We start from the raw sequence: 23,129 nt of genomic DNA on the forward strand, positions 1-23,129 counted from the left end.
TTTATCTCCATGCTATTATAGCCTTTGCCAGCATTCAACTATTTTCTTTTTTTTTTCTTTTTCTTTTTTTTTTTTCTTATTTGGCTTAAGTACTTAATTCTGCAGGTAGCTGTAAATGGGAAAATAAAATGCTGTTCAGATTTAAAATGACAGGACAGGAGTATGTGCAGGGGACTGATAAAATATCTTGAATAGAACTGACCTTTCATGTAGCTGAAAGTTACTGGGGGATTCATCCTCATAATTACCATATAGATTATTTTTATTTCTTTCCTGCAATGAAACATTTCAGAGAGCAGTAGTGCTGATTGAATGAAAATTGAACTTGTTAACATTCTTTTCAGCTTAGCCTGTTGTACATAACAGAAGGTTAGCTTTGATGAATTTCAAAATTCTCTTTCTGATATCTAAGAAACAGACAGTAAAATAATTGTCTCTTTTCAGTCTGATTTTTCTCTTTTATTCATAAAAGTACAGATGTTAAAAAAACGGACTGATAACTTTACGTATTTTACTCCCTCCATTGCTTATGCTGATAGATAAAATGTTTCCTATTTGATGAAGATTTGAGCCTGTTTATATTTTATAATTGTTGCAATGCTTTAAGAGCATTCAGGATTCTGCACAGATAAAGGTAATTCATGGTGGAATAAGCTCATCGTTAATTACATTACTACTGAGGAGTGGCACTGTGCTAAGCTGAGGACCTGATGGTGGCTATTGTTCTTATTTTAAGTAGTCTTTTTAAATAAACAGCTCAATGATGTGGCTGTAAAGACTGGAATTGCAAATGTTAGCTCACCGAGGGCTGCATACAGCAGAAATGCTATCAATGTTTCAAAATAGTGGTGCTTTTTATGTCAAGGTCCAAATCTGAATTTATTCCCTAATTACTAATTTAACTTTTCAATGAACAGTTTAACAGAATATGGTGAGAATAAAAGCTAAAGGAGATACTTTAGAATTGACACAAGACAGCTATTTCTCTGCTCACCTGCATACCTCTAATTTATGTTTAATTTCCCTTTACAGAGAAACTACTTTGTAAATCTCTCTTTTAATATTCCATCTGTAATCTTATATTTAGAGAGTATGGAGTAGGTTTGCAATTAATGCAGTGTTATAACAACATTGTTTAATGTGTTGCTGATGAAGCAGTTGTTTCATGGGTCATTAGTGTGTTTAACGCCTGGAACAGTCTATTAAAACAAGCCCTTGTTATTACTATGAACATGTTTATTGTCATCTTTAGTGCAAAACATACAACTAATTTTGAAATGTTGAAATTATTCATAGGAATAGCAGCTATTCTTACTACAAAGAGGGATTATCTTCAGAGTATTCTCATCTGTAATCTTCCTTTGAAAAAGGATGGACTACTAAACTCAGGTTTCATATCAACAGTGTTAATCTGGTTCGTGTTGGACGTTTCCATCGTAAATGGCAGCTGTTACCATTGCTGTTGTTAATAATTTGTGGTAACAGGAAAAAAATAATCTCAAAACTAAGTAAACACAAATGAAGTAATGTTCTTATGGTTCTAATTGGTGACATTTGGTCAAATACAGAACCTTTCAAGTGGTGGCTGATGCTTTGTGAAATTGGACCTTTAGGACTCATTTAGGATTTTGCAGCTTGGTGCCTGTTGTCAGGCAGGCACTGGGACAGGCTTGTTTCTGCTGCAGATCTGAGCTGTGGGCATTGCTGATGGGCTTTCAAGTCTTTATTTATTTATTTATTTGGTGCATGGTTAAGTATTTTGTATCTAATAGTGTAGTTGTACGTTTTTAGTTTCAGAGAGTGTGTGTGTCCACTTCATACGGTCCCAGGGGAGAATGGGCAGCGGGCTGGCAACCCTAGAGGCCACAGACAGCAGTGGCTTCTGTACAGAAACTATTACTTCAATGAGATATGAAGACAGCGTAGCCTGATGGTATACTGAATAATAGAGTTTTTAATAGTGTGTAGATTCTTATGTCCTCAATGACATTGTAATGCTCAGAGCGGATAATATAGTCACTGCTCTGTGAGACGTGCTCTTCTCTCCTTTCTCATTGATAGGGAGACAATAGGCCATCTGTTAATGAGCTGTTATGGTTGGAGAAGGAAACGTATTCTGGCACTCTTTTTAGAAGTTGGTAATTCAGAGCAGAACAGAATCTTTAACTGAATCTTTATTCATAGTCTATTGGTCAGCATGAACTATTTCCATGTCCTGGTAACCACAAGAGAGGACCTGCCTGTAGGAAACAGTGGCAGCTGTTGATGAAGACACCTATCTGAATAGCTTGTATTGCTGGTGCTAGGAGAAAACAACAATCTTGCAAATAGATTATTATCTACTCAGATGCACAAAGGACTTCCACATGAAGAAAGAAAAAAAACGTGACTACAGGGAAAGAAAGACTGTGACTGTTATATATTAATAAGGCCTACATCAAGATCCATCAACTGCAGAAGGTATTGGGAGATACCATATGAGTACATGGAAGATGCTGCACTCCCCAGGATGCTGTTAGGAACTGGAACAGAAGCTGAGCTTATAAGAAGTGGATTCAGAAGGTCTGCAGACACAAATGACTGTGGACATCAGCTGAATGTTAAGCCTAGACCATGGCTTTGATCTATTCTGCCTGCTGCATTTAAAATCCAGTGTGAGCAAACACTTATCTCTGCATTGTGATGTCAGCCAGATGAGGCAGATAATGAAGCTGGTATGCATGTGTTTTACATGGACAGGAGCTTGGTTGGGTCCAGCCACTCTCATGCTTGGGTCAGATGAAAACTTCCTTTGAAATTCCTCCTATTCTCAGCCCTTACCACCTGTGTTTTCTCTTGGGCAGCTGAACCAATGTTCAGCTTCCGCCTCAAATTCTCAAGCTATAGGGAAATACAAAGTATCTGTTTAGTTTTAAATTATTCTGTGTTACCAGGTAGCTGAAAAAAAAGTTCGGTTCTGGTAATATGAAAGATAATGAGATCTACTTTTATGATATGCTTTAAAGGAAAAACAAAAACCAACAAACTAAACAGATATCAAGAAAATTCACAAAGACAAAAGCAAAACACCCCTGTGCATAGCTACCACTGCTTGCAGCAATTGTTTGACAAACAAATGCCATGTTATACCCAATTCTGTTTCCCCCCTGCCTAGTTCCCCACACAATTTGTGTTACCTCTGGTAATATCTGTTGGTTGTCATGCTTTCTTGCAGTCTCTCTCCATGTTGCATGCTGCATAATAAGGACCTTTGAAGTCTGCCTTTGATTTGGAAGCTGAAGCACCTGGAGTTGCAGAGGTTGTAACAAAACTGCTAACAGCACTTATCTGACACTGTGCAGCTTCATTTGAACTATCTGGTGTTTGTTTGCAATTGCCTTCTCTGTTTGCAAACAGAGCAGATCTAAGCTTGTACTGCTAATTTGGATAGAAGCTTCTCGTGCCAACATACTGATCAGATCAGAGCTCAGATCTGTGATCTGAGTTACACGTATTGAGAGCATGCTGTTGGATTCCTTGTCCAAAAGAAGTGTATTCCAGTATGGTTTAAAGCATGGTAGGTATTTAGGGGAAAAATAAGTGGCGTATCTGTTTTTAAAAGCATCTGCAAGATGGTGTAAAACTTAAATGGCAAACAAGTTGTGAATTAGAAGATGCTAAAAGCATCAGTAGTGGACACTGTGGACAGTTCTGGGCTACAGGAAGCCCATGATGGTGTCCATTTGTATGAGCAGAGGCAGTTACAGAGCAGAAGACTTAGAGTGCAGCTGAGGCCAACAGGAAGTCTGCCACCTTCACCTACCTTGGGGATGGCAAGAGGAATGTGCCGAGCCTTTCAGACAGGTGCAGTTTAACAGGAAAGTAAATTGTTAAGAACAAGGTTCCCAAGCCATAAAGGCTCCATGCTAGGCTGGTTGGATGACTTGCTGGAGCATTTCAGAGAAAGCTCTTCTATCACTTGGTCTGGCTGCTGGTGCCTGTAGAGGCCCAGAGGCAGGGTTAGCATGATAGATCCCTGGGCATCCACCACATCTCTATGGTGCTGGCCAAAGTGTGCTCCTACTGCTGCTCCCCAGGTGTTGTCCATGGAAGAAATAACTTGAACTTGTGATTCAGATCTCTCTCACAGCTGGAACAAATTGTGGCCATGAGGTGGGTCTCTGCAAACCTGCTCACAGGTCAGACCTGAAAGAGAAGCTTGGGAGGGGTGCAAAATTAGGGGATGGTAGATCAGAAGTATTCAGAGAACACATGATAAGTTAATTTGGAGGTGGTAGCTGATTCTGTCCTGTAGCGAGAAATGAATTTCCAGAAAGATGAATTTCTACAGACATCTGAGACTGTCAAAAGAAAAGGAGATAGTTGCTCAGTTTTGAGGAATAAATCAGTGGACCTTTGTGTTATTCCTTTTTCTTTCTTCATATCCCTGCTCTTGGCTTTGTGCTTTTTCTGTGTAAATGGAAAACGGAAATTTCTGATGTATTGGGACTAAGGAAACACACAGGCTGGGAGATTGCTTACTCTTCATGTCTTTCAGGCAGCAGAATGTGCATAAGCCTTCTGTCACCAACCAATCTTTTAGATCCATCTGCAGACAATTTTTTTCTGAACTGACATGTCCTGATTGTTGTTGTAGCCTTTATTTGGGAATTAAATTAGGTAAGGTTTACTTTACTACAGAGGCATGGAGAAAAACATGGGGGTTTGTCAGTGCTAGAGAAAAGAAGCTGCTGCTTGTAGGGGATCTCCTGCTAACTGTGGCTTGACAGATCATTACCGATTGCAGCAGCTGAAGAGAGGAGAGGTAGGATGCTTCTTCAGCAGTGGCAGTACCAAGTGCAACTGTTTTATATTCTATTAAGTAAGGATTTAATCTCTGACAGAGAAAAGCATCCTGTTAGTTTGATTTGTTTTGATTGGCAGTGAATTCCAATCTTCTAAAAATTTAGATTAATGGATTCTTTTATCTCTATTTTACTTGTGGAGGAAAAGAGTATTGAGGATTTCTTATAGAGATATGCTTACTTGCCCATAAGTAACAGGAGTAATTTACAGACAGGACAACTGAGGATTCCACTCTTCATATTGCAGTGCATTTGCTTCAACTTGAATTTATCCTTTAAAATATTACATCAGCTTATGTTACACTGACAGTGACAAATTCCTGAGGCAAAAGAATACATAATGTTGTAAGTCAACATCCAAAACCAGGGCACGGTGAGCATAAACATAAATGTTAGCTTTTGCACAGTTCTTTTTGTTGGCAGATTTACCACAGTTTTAACCATGTCCCTTAAAAAATGGTTCAAGCAATAGTATAGGGTCAGATCCTAGGCTTATGTCTTCTTGTAGGCACTTCCATGGACTCAATCCTGATGCAGATAGAAAGAATCTTAGTGGAGGTGTTGCTTGTTTACATGATTGAATATTATAGGCTTTGATTTTAATCTTCAGTATTACTCAAAATGTTCTAATATTGTCTGCAAATGATGCTCAAATTGCCAGGTGGAAGTTAGGATATCTCTAGAGGTCATGGCTGGCTACTGTTTGTTTATCAAAATAAGGACTAGCTGTATTACCTACTGAGTGCCTAATGACTTCATATCAGAAGAATAATCTTTTATTGCCATAATTTACCCTAGTACTCAATGGTATGCATCTCTTTGGCTGGATTGTTGCAAAACACCTTTAATAGTATACACAGTATAAATTAGAGTGTTGGAGTTTATACTTTTTTTTTTAAATCCCATTATTCTGTTTGCTTTCCATTGGCTGCTGAGTACTGATTTCTATCAAACTTTGAAAACTTAGTACTTCTACCAATCAAAATAAAATAGGCTATGTACTTGGCATGTGCCATGTAACATATCCTTTGGTATGACTTCTAAAAATGACTAAATAGGACTTGTTTTGGAGTGACTATCTAAATAAATGAGAGAAGTTGACAGTAGGGTAGATGGATATCCTCATGCCTTTGATGATGTTTTCTACACATCAAATGCTGCAAGTCTTCACAGTGGCGGCTATTGGACTCTGCGGGTGTGATAGAAAAGATTGATACACCTACGTATAGTCTCACTCGTGATTTACATGCAGGTTTACAGCAGAAATCTGAAATTGTCATTGGAATCACAAAAGTAATTTCTCTTTTGTGTTCCTTTTCACCCATTATGTCCTTGTTTGGTTGTTAAGCTGGGTAAACGAGAGGTTGAGTATTGTCTGGCTTTATGTGAAAACCAACAAGTTTTGCCTAACTTCAGTTTAAAACAATAAAGCAGATCAAGCTCACTCAACACTTGATTCTGTTCACTGAAGAAGCTCATGAATTTTTTTAAGCACTGATCTGTCATTTCTGCATTATACTATGAAAATCCTAAATGCATATAATACTTACATATCCCTTCAACTTCTAGTTAAGCTTATGTAAGAAATGAGCACGCGATATTCTCTAAAATGTTCACAACATTTGTGGTGGATTATTTTGAATGCACAAGCTTTGCCTTTTCAGTTTTCAATTTTCACGTGGTAATGTAATTAGGGTGTCTCGCAGATGCTTTAGTACAATTGCACTTCTGTTTGTACCCTTGATATGTTTTTGCTGTTAAACATTTATTTGCTAAACATTTCATGAATAATGAAATGCTGATCTTTTTGGTTCAATACTGGTCGTTGTAATAGAAGAAAAAAACAAGGCTTGAGAAAATTGATGGAAAACTTGTTTACTTGATTATAGATTCCTCTTTAGATAGATTTTGCTTACTCAGAGTTTATATACAAATGCTATGAACCTCAGTGTTACTATTGACTATCTCCCTTGGCTTCTTACTAGGCACCAGAACTCTGTACAAACATGAATGACTTGTGCTTCCTTGTCTGAAAGCTCTTCTGTAAGTTCCAAGGGGCTATAGAGGCCCAGACCACCAAGCCACAAAATAAAAACGAAATTCCTATTCTTTTCATTGTGATTTTTTTAAAAAATGTGATTAACCAAAGAACTTCAATTCAAAATGCAGAAAATAGATTGTTAATATTTATATTATGCACATAGATGTAAATGAGAAGAGATTGGAAGTGATATTATTATTTTTTTCATATATATTTATCTGTGTTAGGTAGTCATTTACAAAATATTATTGTTTCTATTTCTAACCTTTAGTGAAGTTTTTAGAGATTTAAGAAGTAGCTTACAAATTAGGAAAAGAGATAGAAAAACAGGAATTAAACAAAACAAACACAGAAGCATCAAATTGTCTCAGAAGGGGCATTTAAGAATTCATGGGCTTGTGTATAAAATTAGATTCTGGGTCAGTACAAGTCAAGAGAATTTAGTCTCAGTAAAATCATAGATGCAACCAAAATGACAAGACTTGGAGTAAATCGCTTGTAACCCGTGTCGTCATATTTTGTTGCCTTGGTGTAAAGGCCAAAAAGGCCTGTCTTGTGTAACAATAGAGAGCAAAGGCCTTTTAGGCATAGAACACCACTATGAAAGAGCTGCATGCAAAATGTTGAAGTTGATTTTTATGAGAGAAAGTAATTGTGATGATCTCGACCTTTGCTTTAACAACACTTTTTTCTTAATGCAATAAAGCAATGTCTGTAAACTAGAAAGGAATGGGCTAATATGCAGAAAGTGATATCCTTTTAAAAAGACTTTGAATGACTTCCAGATGCCGCTGTCAATACAATTTTGAATCAAAATGACCCTCTAGTTAGCGGTAGTAAATTTTCACAGAAAGGTGCCCTGAAGCAAGTGGGTATTTCAGCCAGTAAGTCTGATGTTTTGATCTTTCTATATCAGTGCTCCACTTTTGACACAGGCATTCGTCTCTGAGAAACTATGCTCCTTTGCTGAAAATATTAAAAGCCTCTGAAGTAGGAATAGTGATGTGGTACAGTACGGATGATGAACTATGCTGGCAACGTCTTGGTAGGCAGGGGAAAATGAGGATGAAACCCAGTATAGCACCTGCAGCATGAACATGCACAGTTAACTTCATCTGTACAGGACCCAGGGACGACAATACGTGGATGAGGCAGGGCATGCATCTTCCTTTACAAGTGCATTGCATCTCTGTGTGCTGCACGGGGCCGGGCCAGGAGGTGTTCAGGAGCACTGAGCCCACTGCCTCTGCTGGGACAGGAGCAAGAAGAAAGTCACTCAGGACAAACCTCAGTGCTGATGCAGGTTTTTGAGCACTCCAAATAAAATCTGAGTGCACTGGAAAAGTCACAATACCTTATGGAGCTCAGGTGGGCCCGTATGCTGGACTTCCAGTATTGCAATTCTCTTCTGCGGTATTTCACTAAGGATTATTGTACATGATGCTGATTGCAATGTGGATTATTAATAACAACAGTTTTCAAAGTCTATTGCATTTCCCATGCTTCTGACTGTTTGAACAACGGGTATAGATTGGCCAAGTTGCTCAATCAATTTGTGAGCTAATTATTCTCCCCACTTTCTGGCTGGTTTAAAAATCTTCTTTTCTGTTTAAATGTTCTTTAAGTGTCTATTGATCTGTGTGTGGTTAAAAATAACAAAACGGAGTTGTTTGTAGTCAGATTCCAGTTGACTTCTACCTTTGGGGTCTGACTTTGTTTTGTTTACAACTGTGATAAGTGTTGTGTAGATGGAGAAGATGACTTAGTTTTAGCCCTCAAGAAACAGCAGAGACAAAAACATGCAAGCACTTGAGTTTCTGAGGGATGAAGTACAAGAAAATAAAGTGGGTGATCAGTGCATAGCGTGCTACTTCCACATGTGTTTGATTGTTGGATTAAAGATAAAAATGTATACTTTTGTGTGGTGCTGGCAAAAAGGGGTTTTTAGGAGTGATTAGGATTACTTGAACGGTTCTCCAGAGTGCTGCTGTGTCTGCACTTGAGATGTGGCAGGGCAACGTTCTTTGTCTGAAGGGGATTTAGAAGTTATTTTAAAGAGAGTTGTTTTATACCTACTACTGTTACTGGTAACAGCTATGAATAATTGAATGTCAGAGGAAGATGCTTTTTCTCTCTCTGCTTCCTCCCCATTTTGTTTGTTTTCTGCATTTGACAGCAGTTTGTCTCTACTCTATTGCAATGTTTTCCCTGTGTCATCAGTCAGCCGGTTGCTTATGTGGGTATTTGCACAGCATCAAGAGAAAAAAAAATTACTTTAAAATAGGGAAATAAAAATTTTTATTACCCAAGAAAATCCAGCAAAGGGAGAAGCAAAGTCTGAGGCAAGTACTGTAACTGTTGCTGCATTCAGTTTATTGATCTGTTGAAAAGAAACCAAACAAAATGAAAGTTGACAATGTCAGTTCTGTGAGTCAGTGAAAATGATTTGCTAATGCTGTATGATCACTGCTAATAACTGCATAATGTTTCACTCTTTCAGGATCAGAGTCACACCCAAGTTTCGCAGTACCGCCAAGACCACTCTTTGATTATGAGATCCATTGTCCACATGACAGATGCTGCTCACTCGGGAATTATGACTCCCTCTCAGCTCACCACCATTAACCAGTCCCAGCTAAGTGCACAGCTGGGGCTAAATTTGGGAGGCACCAACTTGCCACACACTTCTCCCTCCCCTCCTGCCAGTAAATCAGCCACTCCTTCCCCCTCCAGCTCGATAAATGAAGAAGATGCAGATGAATCAAATAGAGTAAGTTAATCCATGTGTTGCAGTGAGTAAGCTTTACATGGCTATATGCTGTATTTTCATTAATGTGGCAGTACTGTCTCAGCTGCCAAGTGATCATACAAAATATGTATGCTTTAACATACGATGAGCTATGTCATTTATTTACTGTTTAGCTTCTGATTTAGGAGGCTTTCATTATACCTCCATAATAGATGTTAGAATATACATATCCGTTCGTATATTTTCAGTTGAATACATTCATGGTTCATTTTAGATTTTATACATCTGGTGAATCTCTTTACTCTTCAACTTTGGGATTTTTTTCATTTTGATATTCTCTGGAGTCATTTAAAATATAGATGCATTTAGACAGAAATAAAATGAACTTTCTTCTATTTGAATGCTTACTTAATTTACAGTTTGCTTTAAATTAACCTGTAACAAAAGGAAAATGTTATAGCACTACATATACAGGGCTAATTCAAACTGCTCGATGAAAGATTTTCTCATTAGCTTGATGGAAATTGTGTATATGGAAAGAAGATTCCATTCAGGATTCTTAAAATATCAAAGTTAAACAATGAGAATAGAGATGTAGTTAGAGCCACACAATGTGGCAACCCTTGCTGCCACAATCTGTGTGTAGTCCAGAAGAAGGTATGGGGCATGAGGAGCATATGAGGATTGGAGATACTGGCAGTCCTTGAAGTGCTGCTCTAAAGGTTTCCCCTTTAAGGTGGGAGGAGATGCAGGTATGGGGATGCTGCTGTGTGGGGACCTGACCCCATGTGAGAAGCCTTGGAAGAGGGTGTTGGGCACAGGGGTGGTCCACTGTGCTTGAATAGATACTGCAGAACTGCTGCTGCCCTGACCCATGTCTAAGCTGACAGCCTAATTCTGGGAATCAGGGAATGCCTCCAAGCTCTTCTGAGTCTCTACTGCCGAAATTGCATTTTAATGGAAAAACATAGATCACCTGCTCAAAGTACACTATAGATTGAATACATATATATGTATATATTGAATTAAAATTAGTTATGGTGTAGTTTTTGAGGTCAGGCTTCTGGGAACAATTCTGAGCCATGCTTACAGCGAGTGGTAATAATTTTGGCACTTAGTTCCAGTGGTTCTGATGAGAAAGACTGAGAATAAGTGCAGTTTGGTGGGAGAAAGACCCACATAACATGAGTGTCCAAAATGCTGCCTACACAGGAATTTTTATCCATTTATTGATAAGCCTGACTGACAATAATCATTCAGAATTCCTCTGACTTCCATTTCATGCGTATGTGGACTGTTCCTGTTACTACCGTTTCTTAGGCTACTGGAGAAAAAAGAGCGGCCCCAGATTCTGGCAAGAAGCCGAAAACTCCAAAGAAGAAGAAAAAGAAAGATCCCAACGAGCCACAAAAGCCAGTGTCAGCATATGCCCTTTTCTTCAGGGATACTCAAGCTGCAATTAAAGGGCAGAACCCCAATGCTACGTTTGGAGAGGTTTCAAAAATAGTGGCATCTATGTGGGACAGTTTAGGAGAAGAACAAAAGCAGGTAAAAAATGGATGAGGGGGATGTCTGACATGAAGTACAATAGTTATTGCTTGTAAAAAATCCTCCTATCTCAGAGCTGAGCACACTGCTTGCTGATGTAGACCTCTTGGTCTGCAGAGCTGCATTGATTTTTGAACTTGCTGAAAATCTGGCATCTAAAAAGCATTTTGTTATAAGAGTCAGTTGATCGTATTCAGTGACTGTCTTTAAATTTTAAAGGGCACTTTGTAAAAAGCTCAAGTGATACTGTCCTGGAGTCTTGTTTAAGACCACCTTTTGATGATTCCCATTTCAAAGTTCTTATTTCCTATTAATCGAAGTTAGAATAGAAAAGGGGAAGGTACAACACATTTACCATTTCCTTTGATCTGCCTTATGAATTTGTTATAAAGCGTGTTGATTTTAAACCTTTGAAGCCAATCCTCTGTGCCTCATTACAATGTTGTGTGTGAAATGTTATCTCCAACTCAAAATTGGTACAGAATGATGAGTTTTGTTCTTCCTTGAGGGTTATTATTCTTGCTAAACACATGTAACTCCTACACATAGATTGGAAAAAAATCCTTTGGGGCTCTTTGCCTGTTGATGCTCCGTGCAGCTCCCAGTCATACTTAGCAGTCTGACAGATGATGATATCTCGCAGACGATGATCATGATTTAAGGATGATCTTTAAATGTAGTGCTGATTAGAGATACAGATTGATTCACTTTTTGTTTAACTGTTCTACTGAAGCTCTGTGGGATTCTCTAATACTGACTTTGGGGAAAGTGAATTGTCAAAACTCTGTGAACCACATTTTCCTTTTTCTTTTTTTTTTTGGCTGCTTTATACTACTTTGGGTACTTTTCAGCACGTGAAATACTCAGTGTCAGTAAAATATCATTTCCTAGGAAGATGAAGTGTGCATAACTGGTCTTGTCAAACAGTTGGCTGCTCTAGCAGGTTTTTTTCTATATGACAAATGGTCTTACGTTGTGGTGACATTCCAGCAAGTGGACGTGAAAGTCTGCGGCCACTTGCAGGAATATTTAAAACTTCCAGGGAAGAAAAAGCCCTCATGAAGTAAAAGTGTTTTTGGATTTTTGATCTGAGCTTTTGGTTTCATTGCAAGGGATTCTGAGAGCATTCTGGCAAAAACTTCTTAATAATTGAAGTTGGTGAAATTGTGGTCTCTTTTAATAGGTATATAAAAGAAAAACAGAAGCTGCCAAAAAAGAATACCTAAAGGCACTTGCAGCCTATAGAGCAAGCCTTGTTTCCAAGGTAAGCCTGATAATGCTGTCTGCATAATGCAAGTTAGTTTTTGGCAATGTTTTTCTTAAATATGGGGGTAGGAGTGTGGTATAATGCAAAACAAAAGTAGAATCCTAAGATTTCTGCAATGCAATTCTAAAAGATGTGCTGCTGCTTGAACCCTGTATAGCCTCTGCAAAGAAATTTCATCTCTTTAATGGCACTGTAATGATTACCAAACAAGAACTTTGTAAGCACGTACATCTTCCATTATCTTGGGAAGCAAAATAATGCACTTCACTACAGAAGTAAAATTCAGTCATGAAAAATATGCCGACCTTTTGACATTAACATTTACAAGCTATTTGCAGAATTGTTTTTTGTTTTTTGCTGTTGGGTTTTTGTTTTTTTTTTCCTTTTCCTCAAGTGATTCTTCCCAAAAGACAGACTTGTTTTGCATGGGCTTGAAGAGCTGTTATTGTGTGGCAAAGCTTAAGTATTTCTTGCAGGTGAGGGGGAAAAAATTTGTGTGGTGGCTCTGAATTTGGAGAGTACTTACAAATGGACTAGCTGGCAGTGAGCCATGCTGAGTATTAGAGCAGATCCCTACTTAGTATGAAACTCACGTGAAGAAAACAAAGCTTTGGTCTCAGATTTGAGAATTTACTTTTTTAACTGATAGCATGAGGCTGGTTGTATATCTGCTGCCTCTGGACACTACAAATGGAAACATGATTGTAATACATGCGTGAAAATCAAGGCAGTCATTTCTCTAATAACATTTCTTAAAGACCAAATACAAAAATACCCTTGATCACAGGAAAGCAACAGACTAAAGTGATGATATCTAGTTCCTGAGAATGCTTATTTATCTGTACAACTACAGAGCATTAGGAGGTAGCGCAGAAAGTTGCTGCATATTTTAATTAGTGCTTAGAAATACAACAACAGAAATTAGACACATGCATTCTTGAAAGCTGGAAGATTTCCTTGTGTTGTGAAGCTGTTTTTTTCTGTTGTCTCTAGGACTTAGATAATGTTCTCAGTCTTTAATATCATGATGCTAAGTTCAATGGCAGCAGCAATTCTGAATTGCTGCTTTGAGGGAACGTGTCTTGTCAGTCCTAACTGCCCTTTTCAAAAACAACAGAGATCATATTTTCTGTCCCTTCTGTGGGATTTGTGCTGCTGAGTGACTTCTTAGAAGACTGTGAGTAGAAATTACACTCCATGTCCAGAATTCATCTCCCCTACCTTAAGACATCCTTGCTGTAGCTTTTCTGTCAAAGGTTGTTGTTGAGAGTAGATACAGAATAAGCACTTCTGAGGCAAGAGTTGATGCATTCTACGCTAAGTGTCTAAAACATATCTATTTATTGTACTGGATGAGAATTTTTCTCTTCATCACCTACACAGAATTCTAGGCAACTGTATTACATGTCTTATGCAATGCAGATGTGTAAAACTATGCAAGATGATCCTACTTCTGATGCTTAATCATATCTAGTTTAAACATACTCAATATATTTAAACATACCTAATAAAACTATGTCTTTAAAGGCACCAGAAAGCCTCAGAATGAAGTTTTCCTGCAGGTGTCTCTCATCAGAAAGCTCATGACAGTGGAATTAGGCAGGATGTTCTAAGCAGGGCACCTGCTGATGTAGCCATGCTGCTTCCAGTGATTCTGGGCTTCTGCCTTCACAATGCTCCCTTAGACTTCTTTCTGCTGAGAATACATTGGACTTAATGCCTTAGAAGTGAAGAACTACAGTCAGCTAATTTAAAAAAAATTGTTTGATAAGTTTTGGTGCTTGTACAATACTTCTATGACATCAGAACTGGTGTAGTGGGATATTGGTGTTCTCCTCAGAACAGGTTCTTTTGTTGTTTGTTGGTTTGTTTTTTTAATATATAAATAGAGACCGTTTTAGCTCTTTCAGCCAGATGAAGTACTACAAATTTCTGATGTTGAACCAGGGCACAAGTTAATTTGTTGTCTAAGAATTGGAATCTAAGTAGAAGCTGGAGGTACCTTGTACAGAGACAGAAAAGGTGTAATGTAATGGACCAGTGACCTTTCTCAGACTGCTGATTGATGTTTCCCCATGGAAAACAGAAGATGAAAAAGTCTCTCTGAGTATTTGTTACTTTTCTTTCTATATAAACAGTAACAAAGTTTTTTTTTATGAACAACACAAGATAATTTCAATTGATCAGGTCAAACTGAGCCAGGGTTCATAACCTTTCTAAATATATATCAAACAGCTAGATTTAGGTACGGAGAGAGGATAAATAAGAACTGAGATAGTGAAAGTTCAGATTGGATGAAGAAAATAGGCAACTCAAGTGAGATTTTGAACTGCATTTCCTGAATAGACTATTATAATAATTGGACAAATTCTCTAGGGCAGTCTTTCCACTGAGCAGCTCATGAGATTTGAGGGGGAAGGAACAGGTTTGATGATTTTTTAAGCTCAATATAGGATTGTGTCTACTTTTGCCAATACCTGTTCTTCAATTTCTCCTCATAGGCTGCTGCAGAGTCTGCTGAGGCCCAGACAATTCGTTCTGTGCAGCAAACATTGGCATCCACAAATTTGTCTTCCTCCCTTATTCTGAATACTTCTCTCTCTCAACACGCCACAGTCTCGGCATCTCCTCAAACTCTTCAACAGTCCCTTCCCAGAGCAATTGCTCCCAAACCTCTGACCATGAGACTGCCAATGAATCAGATTGTAGCTTCTGTTACCATTGCATCAAACATGCCGACAAACATTGCAGCTCCATTGATAAGCTCTATGGGAACAAACATGGTGGCAACGCAGTCTTCATCTCAAGTGAGTCCCTCCATGCAAAGCCAGCAGCACCAGATACAGCAGCTGCAGCAGCAACAGATGCAGCAGATGCAACAACAGCAGCTACATCAGCATCAAATGCATCAGCAGATACAACAACAAATGCAACAACAGCATTTTCAGCACCACATGCAACAACATTTGCAGCAGCAGCAGCAGCATCTTCAGCAGCAAATTAATCAACAGCAAATGCAGCAGCAGCTTCAGCACATACAGCTTCAGCAGATGCAGCAGCAGCAGATGCAGCACATGCAACACCAGTCACAGCCTTCTCCTCAGCAGCACTCGCCAGTAGCCTCTCAGATCACTTCTCCCATCCCTGCCATTGGGAGCCCTCAGCCAGCACCTCAGCAGCACCAGTCACAAATACAATCTCAGACACAGACTCAAGTATTATCACAGGTCAGTATTTTCTGAAGATAAATGATCTCACAGCATTGCTTTGTGTTGATGGAGGGGGTAGGGGTAAACCATATTTGGCTGAAAACTGTAAATTGTTGATGGTAGTTATGCAGGGATGCATAACAGATCAAACGATCCTCTAAAGTGTCTATTAGATAGGCAATAAAGAACTACAATGTAGCTGTGTATCATCTTTTAGCTGACTATAAATCATTTTGTTTAAAAAAAAAAAAGACTGTGCTCTCTTTCATGTGATGCCTTTTTAATTTATTTAAGCTTTACCTACAATATGTGAATCAAATGGCCTAATAAATACCTGGACCTTATGACTGCAACATGGCCTTTCAGAGTTACAGATTTCTCTAAAAGTGAATAATGCACTTCAAGGCAGTATGAACTCATGAAGCCCTTAAAGCACAGTTGTAACTACCTGTAAAATGACGATTGGATTTCATACAGTCATACTTGTATGACATGAGTTCGTTGATGGCATTTTTTGTCATGAAAAAAAAATAGAGTAAGTCACAGATATTTGCCAAAGCTCTTAAATTTCTGTCCTAAATATCTTCAGAAAAACAAATGCAAGTAACTGAACTTCAATGTTTGATCCATCCTTTCACTCCATTCCTCCCGATAAACTTACCATAGTTTGTAACAAAATATATATTGACAGTTACCCTATTACGTTAATTCCAGTTACAGAACAAATGTGAATATTATATTCTGTGTGGAAGTGATGAGTTTCAGATTTAATACACTGTATTTTTAAAAGGGAAATGCACTTAACTAAGGCTGTTATTACAAAAAGCTAAGATGAAAAATGCAAGAGTTTTTAATACGCTGTAAAACCAGTAGAATATTTAAAAGGAACTCCACGACCGAATAATCAATGTAAATATTTTCTTTAAAAGTTGTAACTTTTCATATCATGTGTTGTAAAGTTTTCATAAATGAGGCTTTAATGTAAACACTGGTAACATGAATTATTAATTGCTACATTGCTTATTGTGTTTTTATGCTGTTTTATATTTTTTTATGAGTTACGATAGCAGCAATTAAGTTGTTTGTATTTTGCTTATCTAAAATAAATGCTTTTATCTTGCTATAGAATAAACACATTTCAGTAAAACCGATGGGCCACAAGTCTTTGATAAGAAAAATAACCGAGAGAAATGTTTCCTTGCAGAACTGCTTTCTCTGGCACTTTATTCCACTTTCTGGATTTGATATTCTCTCAGCCATGCTGTGTAAGTAGGTATTGATCTGTGCAGGCAGCTCTGGTGTCCATAAGTGCATGGCTGGAGGGTGGCATGCAGCTCCTCTGAGCAGGCTGTGGCTTCGAGGTGCGGGAGCGATGAGGTGGTGGAGCAATGATGGCACAGAGCACTCATCCACCCCGTGTTACGTCTATCGGTGGGAACGGGGTAAGGAACCTGTCTTAGCCACTCAGGGATGAAAATAAGTACAGTTTGGGATTTTCCTTGTGTCCTTGTGTTTTTGCTGTAAGCCCAACCGCTATCCTGAGCCCATGAGCCCCCGGCTTGTCCCAGACTCTGGCTGGTGCTGAATGGTGCAAGCAGGGAGCAGTGGGTGTAGAGGAAGCTGTTTCACTGGAAATATTTGGAAACATTTGCATCCAACATGTTGGCAAGATATTAATGCTCTTTCTACATCTCTACTCTTGATGGACGAGAAAAACCCTTCCTTTCTTCTTTCCCATCCCTGCCTGCTATTGCTGTGTGCTGGGTGCAGCCTGACCACTATCCCCAGTTGTCTTGCATGATTAATTACAGCATCTGTCCTGTCAGGAGCTATAATGAAGAGGTCTTGATAAAAATTGCAAATTACCACTGGCAACAATCTTAAACTGCTTATGATAAAATGAAAATTAAAAACAGCAAGTGTCAAACCCGAGCAGAATCCTAATCCTGTTTCAGGCCGTGTCCATGGCTACCGACCAGGCCCCAAACAAAAATAATGGGATATAGATCCCCCAAAAGTTGCAGCCAGACTTGAGGGAAAAGGTACTGTGCTGTGTGAGTTTATTAATAATGAATTCAGCTTTCAATATTTCACAGTCCTCAGGTACTCTGTTTATTATCTACAAATATTGAACAGCAAGAGATTCCAATTAGAAATTTATAGATTTCTTGAAGCAGAAAAAATCATGTATAAATTGAAGCTTTTTGTAATAGGTGTTAGTTGACGGCTACCCATGCTCGTAATAGCCTTCGTGTGATATCTAATCGTGTCTGGGAGGGAGGGGGCTTATTTCAGGCACAAGGAAGCCTGTGTGCATTGGAAATGGCACAGCAGAGGCTGGTTGTGAAAGATGGTTTTGTGTCAGTTTTAACCAATGTTACATAACAAAGAGGACCATTTTATAGTCTTTTTGAAACCTTTAGACAACTGTCTTCAGAAATAATTGCTAAACTGCATGTGACAGTAATTGTGTATTAGTTCTGTAATTGTCATTTTGAAGACCTATGAAGTATCGTTGGGAAAAATGTCACTAATGATAAAAGTTAATTACAACTGAAGTCTGTTTTCAACTATTTGTGGTAAAAAGCAGGTGTTATTATACTCATTAAATGATTTCATAAATCCTGGGTTTTATCACATTTGATTAAGAGCTGCTGAACTACTGATAGTCAATTCCAGGAAAAAAAAAGAGAAAAAAGTTTTAATTGCCGCAGCTAAAAAAATTAATCATCAAGCAGCACTGAACAGTTTAAATATCAAAATTTCAATCATGGAAAACTGGAGCATCCCCCTGCTTGCTACAAAATTATATTTTCCATTACCCGCAATAGCATATTGCAGAACATCTTGTGTTTCAAACTGTGCAAGTTGGAGTTCATATTCTCTACGTCTAAGTGAATAACTTCACTATCATAGGTCACAAATAAAACTGTTAATTTAAATCACTTACTATGAAATTTATACAGGAAAAAATGCCTTAGCCATGATTTCAGTGTCATACATGCTTTAAAGACTGTTTTCTTCGTATCGTTTACAAGTACTTAACTGCTCCCTTCTTTTCCCAAGGTTTCAGATGCTTTATCACCCCAGTTAACCACATTCTACTTTCACATTAACCCAGGTTGACACATGATGAAAGAACATAAGGAGGTTTAATTTTTAGCTGACACAGGGTCATTGGTTTCTAACTTGAAGAACAAAGGCTTTAAATACCTCTATGCAACATAATCTCAATTTTATTTTATCACCTGACCATTGTGGTTTGCGGGACAGATGGATTAAATATCTCAAGTTTAACCAGTAGTCTTGCACTGTCTCTTTTCAATGGGGATTGGACTTTTGAATGGCTCCTTTTCCATTTCTCACTTCATGGAGTATTTTTCAACACTGGACTTCATTCTAACCTTTCCCTCCCCCCTTTGTTTGGCTTTTGTTTTGCAACAGCTGTTATTATCGTTTTTGGTCAGCTGTGATTGCTGGAGGCAAAATAGGACCAGATGGTGTTTTGCTATGCATGAATGGAGAGTTAGAGGAGTTTAGATTGAATAGGCCAAGTTTGAATGGTGTCTATGCACCACCTGCCCTCTTCAGCAGCAGCACACACATCATAGGAGCATGATCTGTCTCAGACCTACTAGAATTGGATGGGAATGGAGAGAGCCTTGTTGGATTTTCTCCATATTTATTGATCTTCCATGCACTAACAGCATAATGCAGTACACAGTCAATTTGAGTTAATTGGATATGACACAGCATGTACATGTAATCTATCACTGTAGTCTCTTGGTACGCTTTAGGTTTTGCTGCCACAGAACATGCAGTATTAGCCTGCATTAGTAGGCTAAGTGGGTGGAGGTAAAGCAGGATCGTCGTGCAGCTTGATTTAACAAAACAGGCCAGAGTTCTAAAGCAATGCCCTTAAAACTGCCAGCGATAGAGTGAAATACTAACGTTTCTGATATGATAGGGCGGACTGGGTATTTTGGCACAGAAAAAGCAAACAACAAACAAAACACCTCATTCCCATACTTTTCTCAGAGGTTTGCCAGTGAAATGTAAGTGAGCAGTTCCCTAAGAAATTGAGCCTCGTTAGAGATGAGTCAGTGCCGCTCCGAAAGGACTGTGTGTGTGTGCAGGAATCTATTCCAGAGCAGGAGGGATATTAGATTAAGCAAATTCTGATTACCAACCCCTAAAACATAGACATTAAAATGAGGCATTCCAATTTGTTTTGGAGCAGCAAAGGGCTTCTTCAGTGCCCAAAATCAGCCATCAAAGTGGAGCTTAAATGCCGCAGAAATTTAGGGTGTGTTTTATCCTCCATGAGGGCGGACTAAAAGGCGTCCAGTGTGCGAGAGCTGTAGCTGAATGCTAGGGAATAAAATACATATGTGCTTGTACAAATAACTCGCTGAAACTGTCACAGCCATTGGGTGTTTCAGGCCGACCTCTGCCCACGTTGGCAGGAGCCGCTCGCGCGCTGCCTTTGTCTGCGGTGTCAGGTAGCCAAGTGAGCTACTTTATTATGAAAATTGCATTCAGCTGAAAAAATGCTAAATATTTTCAAGTGCCTGTGGGAAAAGCTAGGTTTGTATTAAAGGATTTGGTTCTTAAAGTCACCAAGAAGCTAATGCTTCTCAGGTGCATCTGAGGGAGAGTATTTTCGATTATAATACTAAAATCTTTCAGAAGAGAATGTGTGGCTTTGAATGAGCTGTTCTGACACTTCAATAGGCTACGCTGGAGATTTATAATGTGCTGTTTGCCTCTGCTAAAAAGTAGAAGTAATATTTTAAATCTCATTTTTGTCCAAGTTCTCTCAGCGTTAACATCTTCCACTCCTACACAAACTGAAGTAGTGCAGAGTTTTGTTATGAGGTTTGAAATGAAATGCATTTTAATCTTTTAGATAAAAGAAACATTGAACTGAAGAGTATTTGATGTTATGTGGTACTAAGATGGGCAGTTCCTACAGATAACTTTTATTTTCTTTCCCTTCTCTAATATCTGCACTGATACAGATATCTTTGGTCTGTTATTTTTTCCAAAGTGAAGTTGTTACATTAATTTAGCTCTGCTGCTCTAATTGAAAAAAAAAGGCTTTGATCCAGCAAATCACTTAAAATGAGTGGATAATTCTAGTATATAGGTAGTAATTTCATTAAAGCTTACAGTTGTACAGTTTCTCAAGTGCTTTCATAGATCAGGGGTCTAATTACAAAAATATTGCATTTGTTTTCCAAACAATTTCAAGTAGCAATAATTTGAATCTAAAAGTAAATAGCTGGGCTTACTTTTTTTTCACATTTTGTTTTATTAAATTTTACTTGGAACAAGTTACAGGGCTGATTTTCAAATACAGGTATCTAACCTTTGTGCTGGTTCAGCAACCCTGCATCATTATAGATGTGTAAGGAATTAACCATCTGATTGGGATATTTGCATACTCAGTCTTTTAGAGCTGTTTCTACTGTGCACAAGTCTAAAAATCTACGTCTGTATCAGCAAGCACAGTTCTTAAGTGGATACCTTGACCAAATGTTTGCATTTACAAAACAGAATTAAATACAGGCAAACAGAGCATTATTAAACCTACTGGCAATATTTGTGAAACCTAAAGACTATAGTTACTTGAGACTGTTTCATTTTTAATGCTAGGTCCCACAGTGTACTGATGACCAACATACACATTGCATTAACACAAAGTAAAGAAATAATAAATCCCTTGTGTTGTGTTTCTCTTGCTGGTGTTTATAAGTGTTTAATTTTGGAATTGCTTTTCTATGAATCATGAGACTTGACCACAAGGCATGGATGTTTAAAAATTGATAAGTAGTTGTTTCATTGCTTAATTTCTTTCTTGCTCCTCCTGAATATTCAATGTCTGAAAATCAAAGGTTACTTTTGAAAATTCTGCCTTGCCAGCTGTTCATCGGGGATTCTCTGCTGCACCATTTTATGAATGTGTGCATATATGTGTAAATTGATCGAAGCAGTTCATGAATGTGTTCCAGACTCAGGTTCACCACTGTGGGGTACTCTCAGACATTCTCAGAGCAATCTCCCCTGTTGGCTATTCCTTGTCCCTCTGCTCTTCCAATCTCAGGAGCAGCCTGTGCTTGCTGCCCACCCTAGCTCCTGCTCCTGCACCCACCTCTCGCCGGCCATGGGCAGCTCCTCCTGAGGGGCTGCTCCTCTTCCTCAGCCCTTCTCCTCCTTCCTATTCCTCACGGTCATGGGAAAAGGAATAAAAAATAGGCAGCCCAAACATGTGATAGGTGTTTAAATTAAGAGATGTCCAGATGTGTACACATAATTTTATATGGATAATGTATATGTGTAAAAATGAGGTATGGATTTTGGGACTAATATTCCAGGTGTTTGGTAGAGAGGGCTGTCAGGTTCGGTTACTGCTTTCCATGCTGTGGCATTGACAGAATATAAGTGATGCTAATAATAAGTATCATCCTTTTATAAACAGTCTTTATCCCTTACAACATTGCGTCAGATAAATCTAAAAGTGTTTTGGCCACTTACTGTGGGTAGCGTATTGAGGCAGACCATAGGCCCCTGGTGGAATATGTACAATTCTGAATATAAACCTACAGACACTTGTGTTTCTATAAGGAATCACCAGCTGGGATTTGTTTTGTTTTGTTTTGTTTTATCCTAATGCAAATAGAATCTTTATTCTCTTCAGGAAAATAGCCAAGCTTTTCTAGCAGGTTGGAGAAATTAAACATCTTTGAACTAAAACAATAATAAAAATGTAGTATTTTCATGTTCAGTTCTGTTGAAGTCTGCTGGAGCTGTCCTTGGCTGCAAACCCAGGCTGAATTGGTTCTGATACTGTCTTTCCATCTTCAAAGCTGCTGATCGACAAAGCTGAGTGGATCAGTGCCCGTCCAGCTGTGCCTGCTGATAGGGTCAGATGCACGGAGGAGTGCTGGCGCCATGCCATCAGCATGGGCTCTTCTCTGCTCACCTCCTTCAAGTGTCAAAAATCCAACCAAGGCAATGATTTTGAGGAAGGCGGCATCAGCCCACCTCATACTGCTGCATCTCCTCAGTCCCATCACTGTTGGCCACAGTCACTTCAACAGGGCAAGATTCACTTCTATGCCATTGGGCCAAAATCTCTGCACAAGCAAGTCCACTGAGCACTGGGCCTACTAAAAATTAAAACCAGCTTTGTAGCATACTGAGGGCTAAATAAGAGGTCAGAAGAAATAATCCCAGTGATTTGAGGGGATGTTGGGTCACAGCTGAGCTGAAGACAAGCACAGCAATGCAGCCATTGGAAGCAGGCTTGTCATTTCCTCAAACGATGTTGCAATGAGTCTTGTACAAAAAAGAGCTAATTCTAAGGAGAGGGAGGGACTGCAATTTTCCTCTTGAATTGAGAAAATGAAAACTGTTGGGTATATGTTGCTATCACAGCAAAGTTTTTCTGTCCAGGCTCAGTGCTCCA

General features: G+C 38.7%; 1 protein-coding gene across 1 annotated transcript in view; it reads left to right on the forward strand.

The window, feature by feature from the left end:
• The window catches only part of TOX3 (TOX high mobility group box family member 3), a 73,164-nt gene extending 57,255 nt beyond the window's left edge, over positions 1-15,909 (forward strand). Inside the window, exons 4-7 of the mRNA XM_019619749.2 lie at positions 9,386-9,655; positions 10,955-11,182; positions 12,366-12,446; positions 14,951-15,909. Of these exons, the coding sequence (XP_019475294.2) occupies positions 9,386-9,655; positions 10,955-11,182; positions 12,366-12,446; positions 14,951-15,691 (1,320 nt within the window). The 3' untranslated portion in view covers positions 15,692-15,909. The remainder of the gene's footprint in view (positions 1-9,385; positions 9,656-10,954; positions 11,183-12,365; positions 12,447-14,950) is intronic.
• The last annotated feature ends 7,220 nt before the right edge of the window (positions 15,910-23,129 follow it).

This window comes from Meleagris gallopavo, chromosome 13 (assembly GCF_000146605.3).
Source record: "Meleagris gallopavo isolate NT-WF06-2002-E0010 breed Aviagen turkey brand Nicholas breeding stock chromosome 13, Turkey_5.1, whole genome shotgun sequence".
Lineage (NCBI taxonomy): Eukaryota > Metazoa > Chordata > Aves > Galliformes > Phasianidae > Meleagris > Meleagris gallopavo.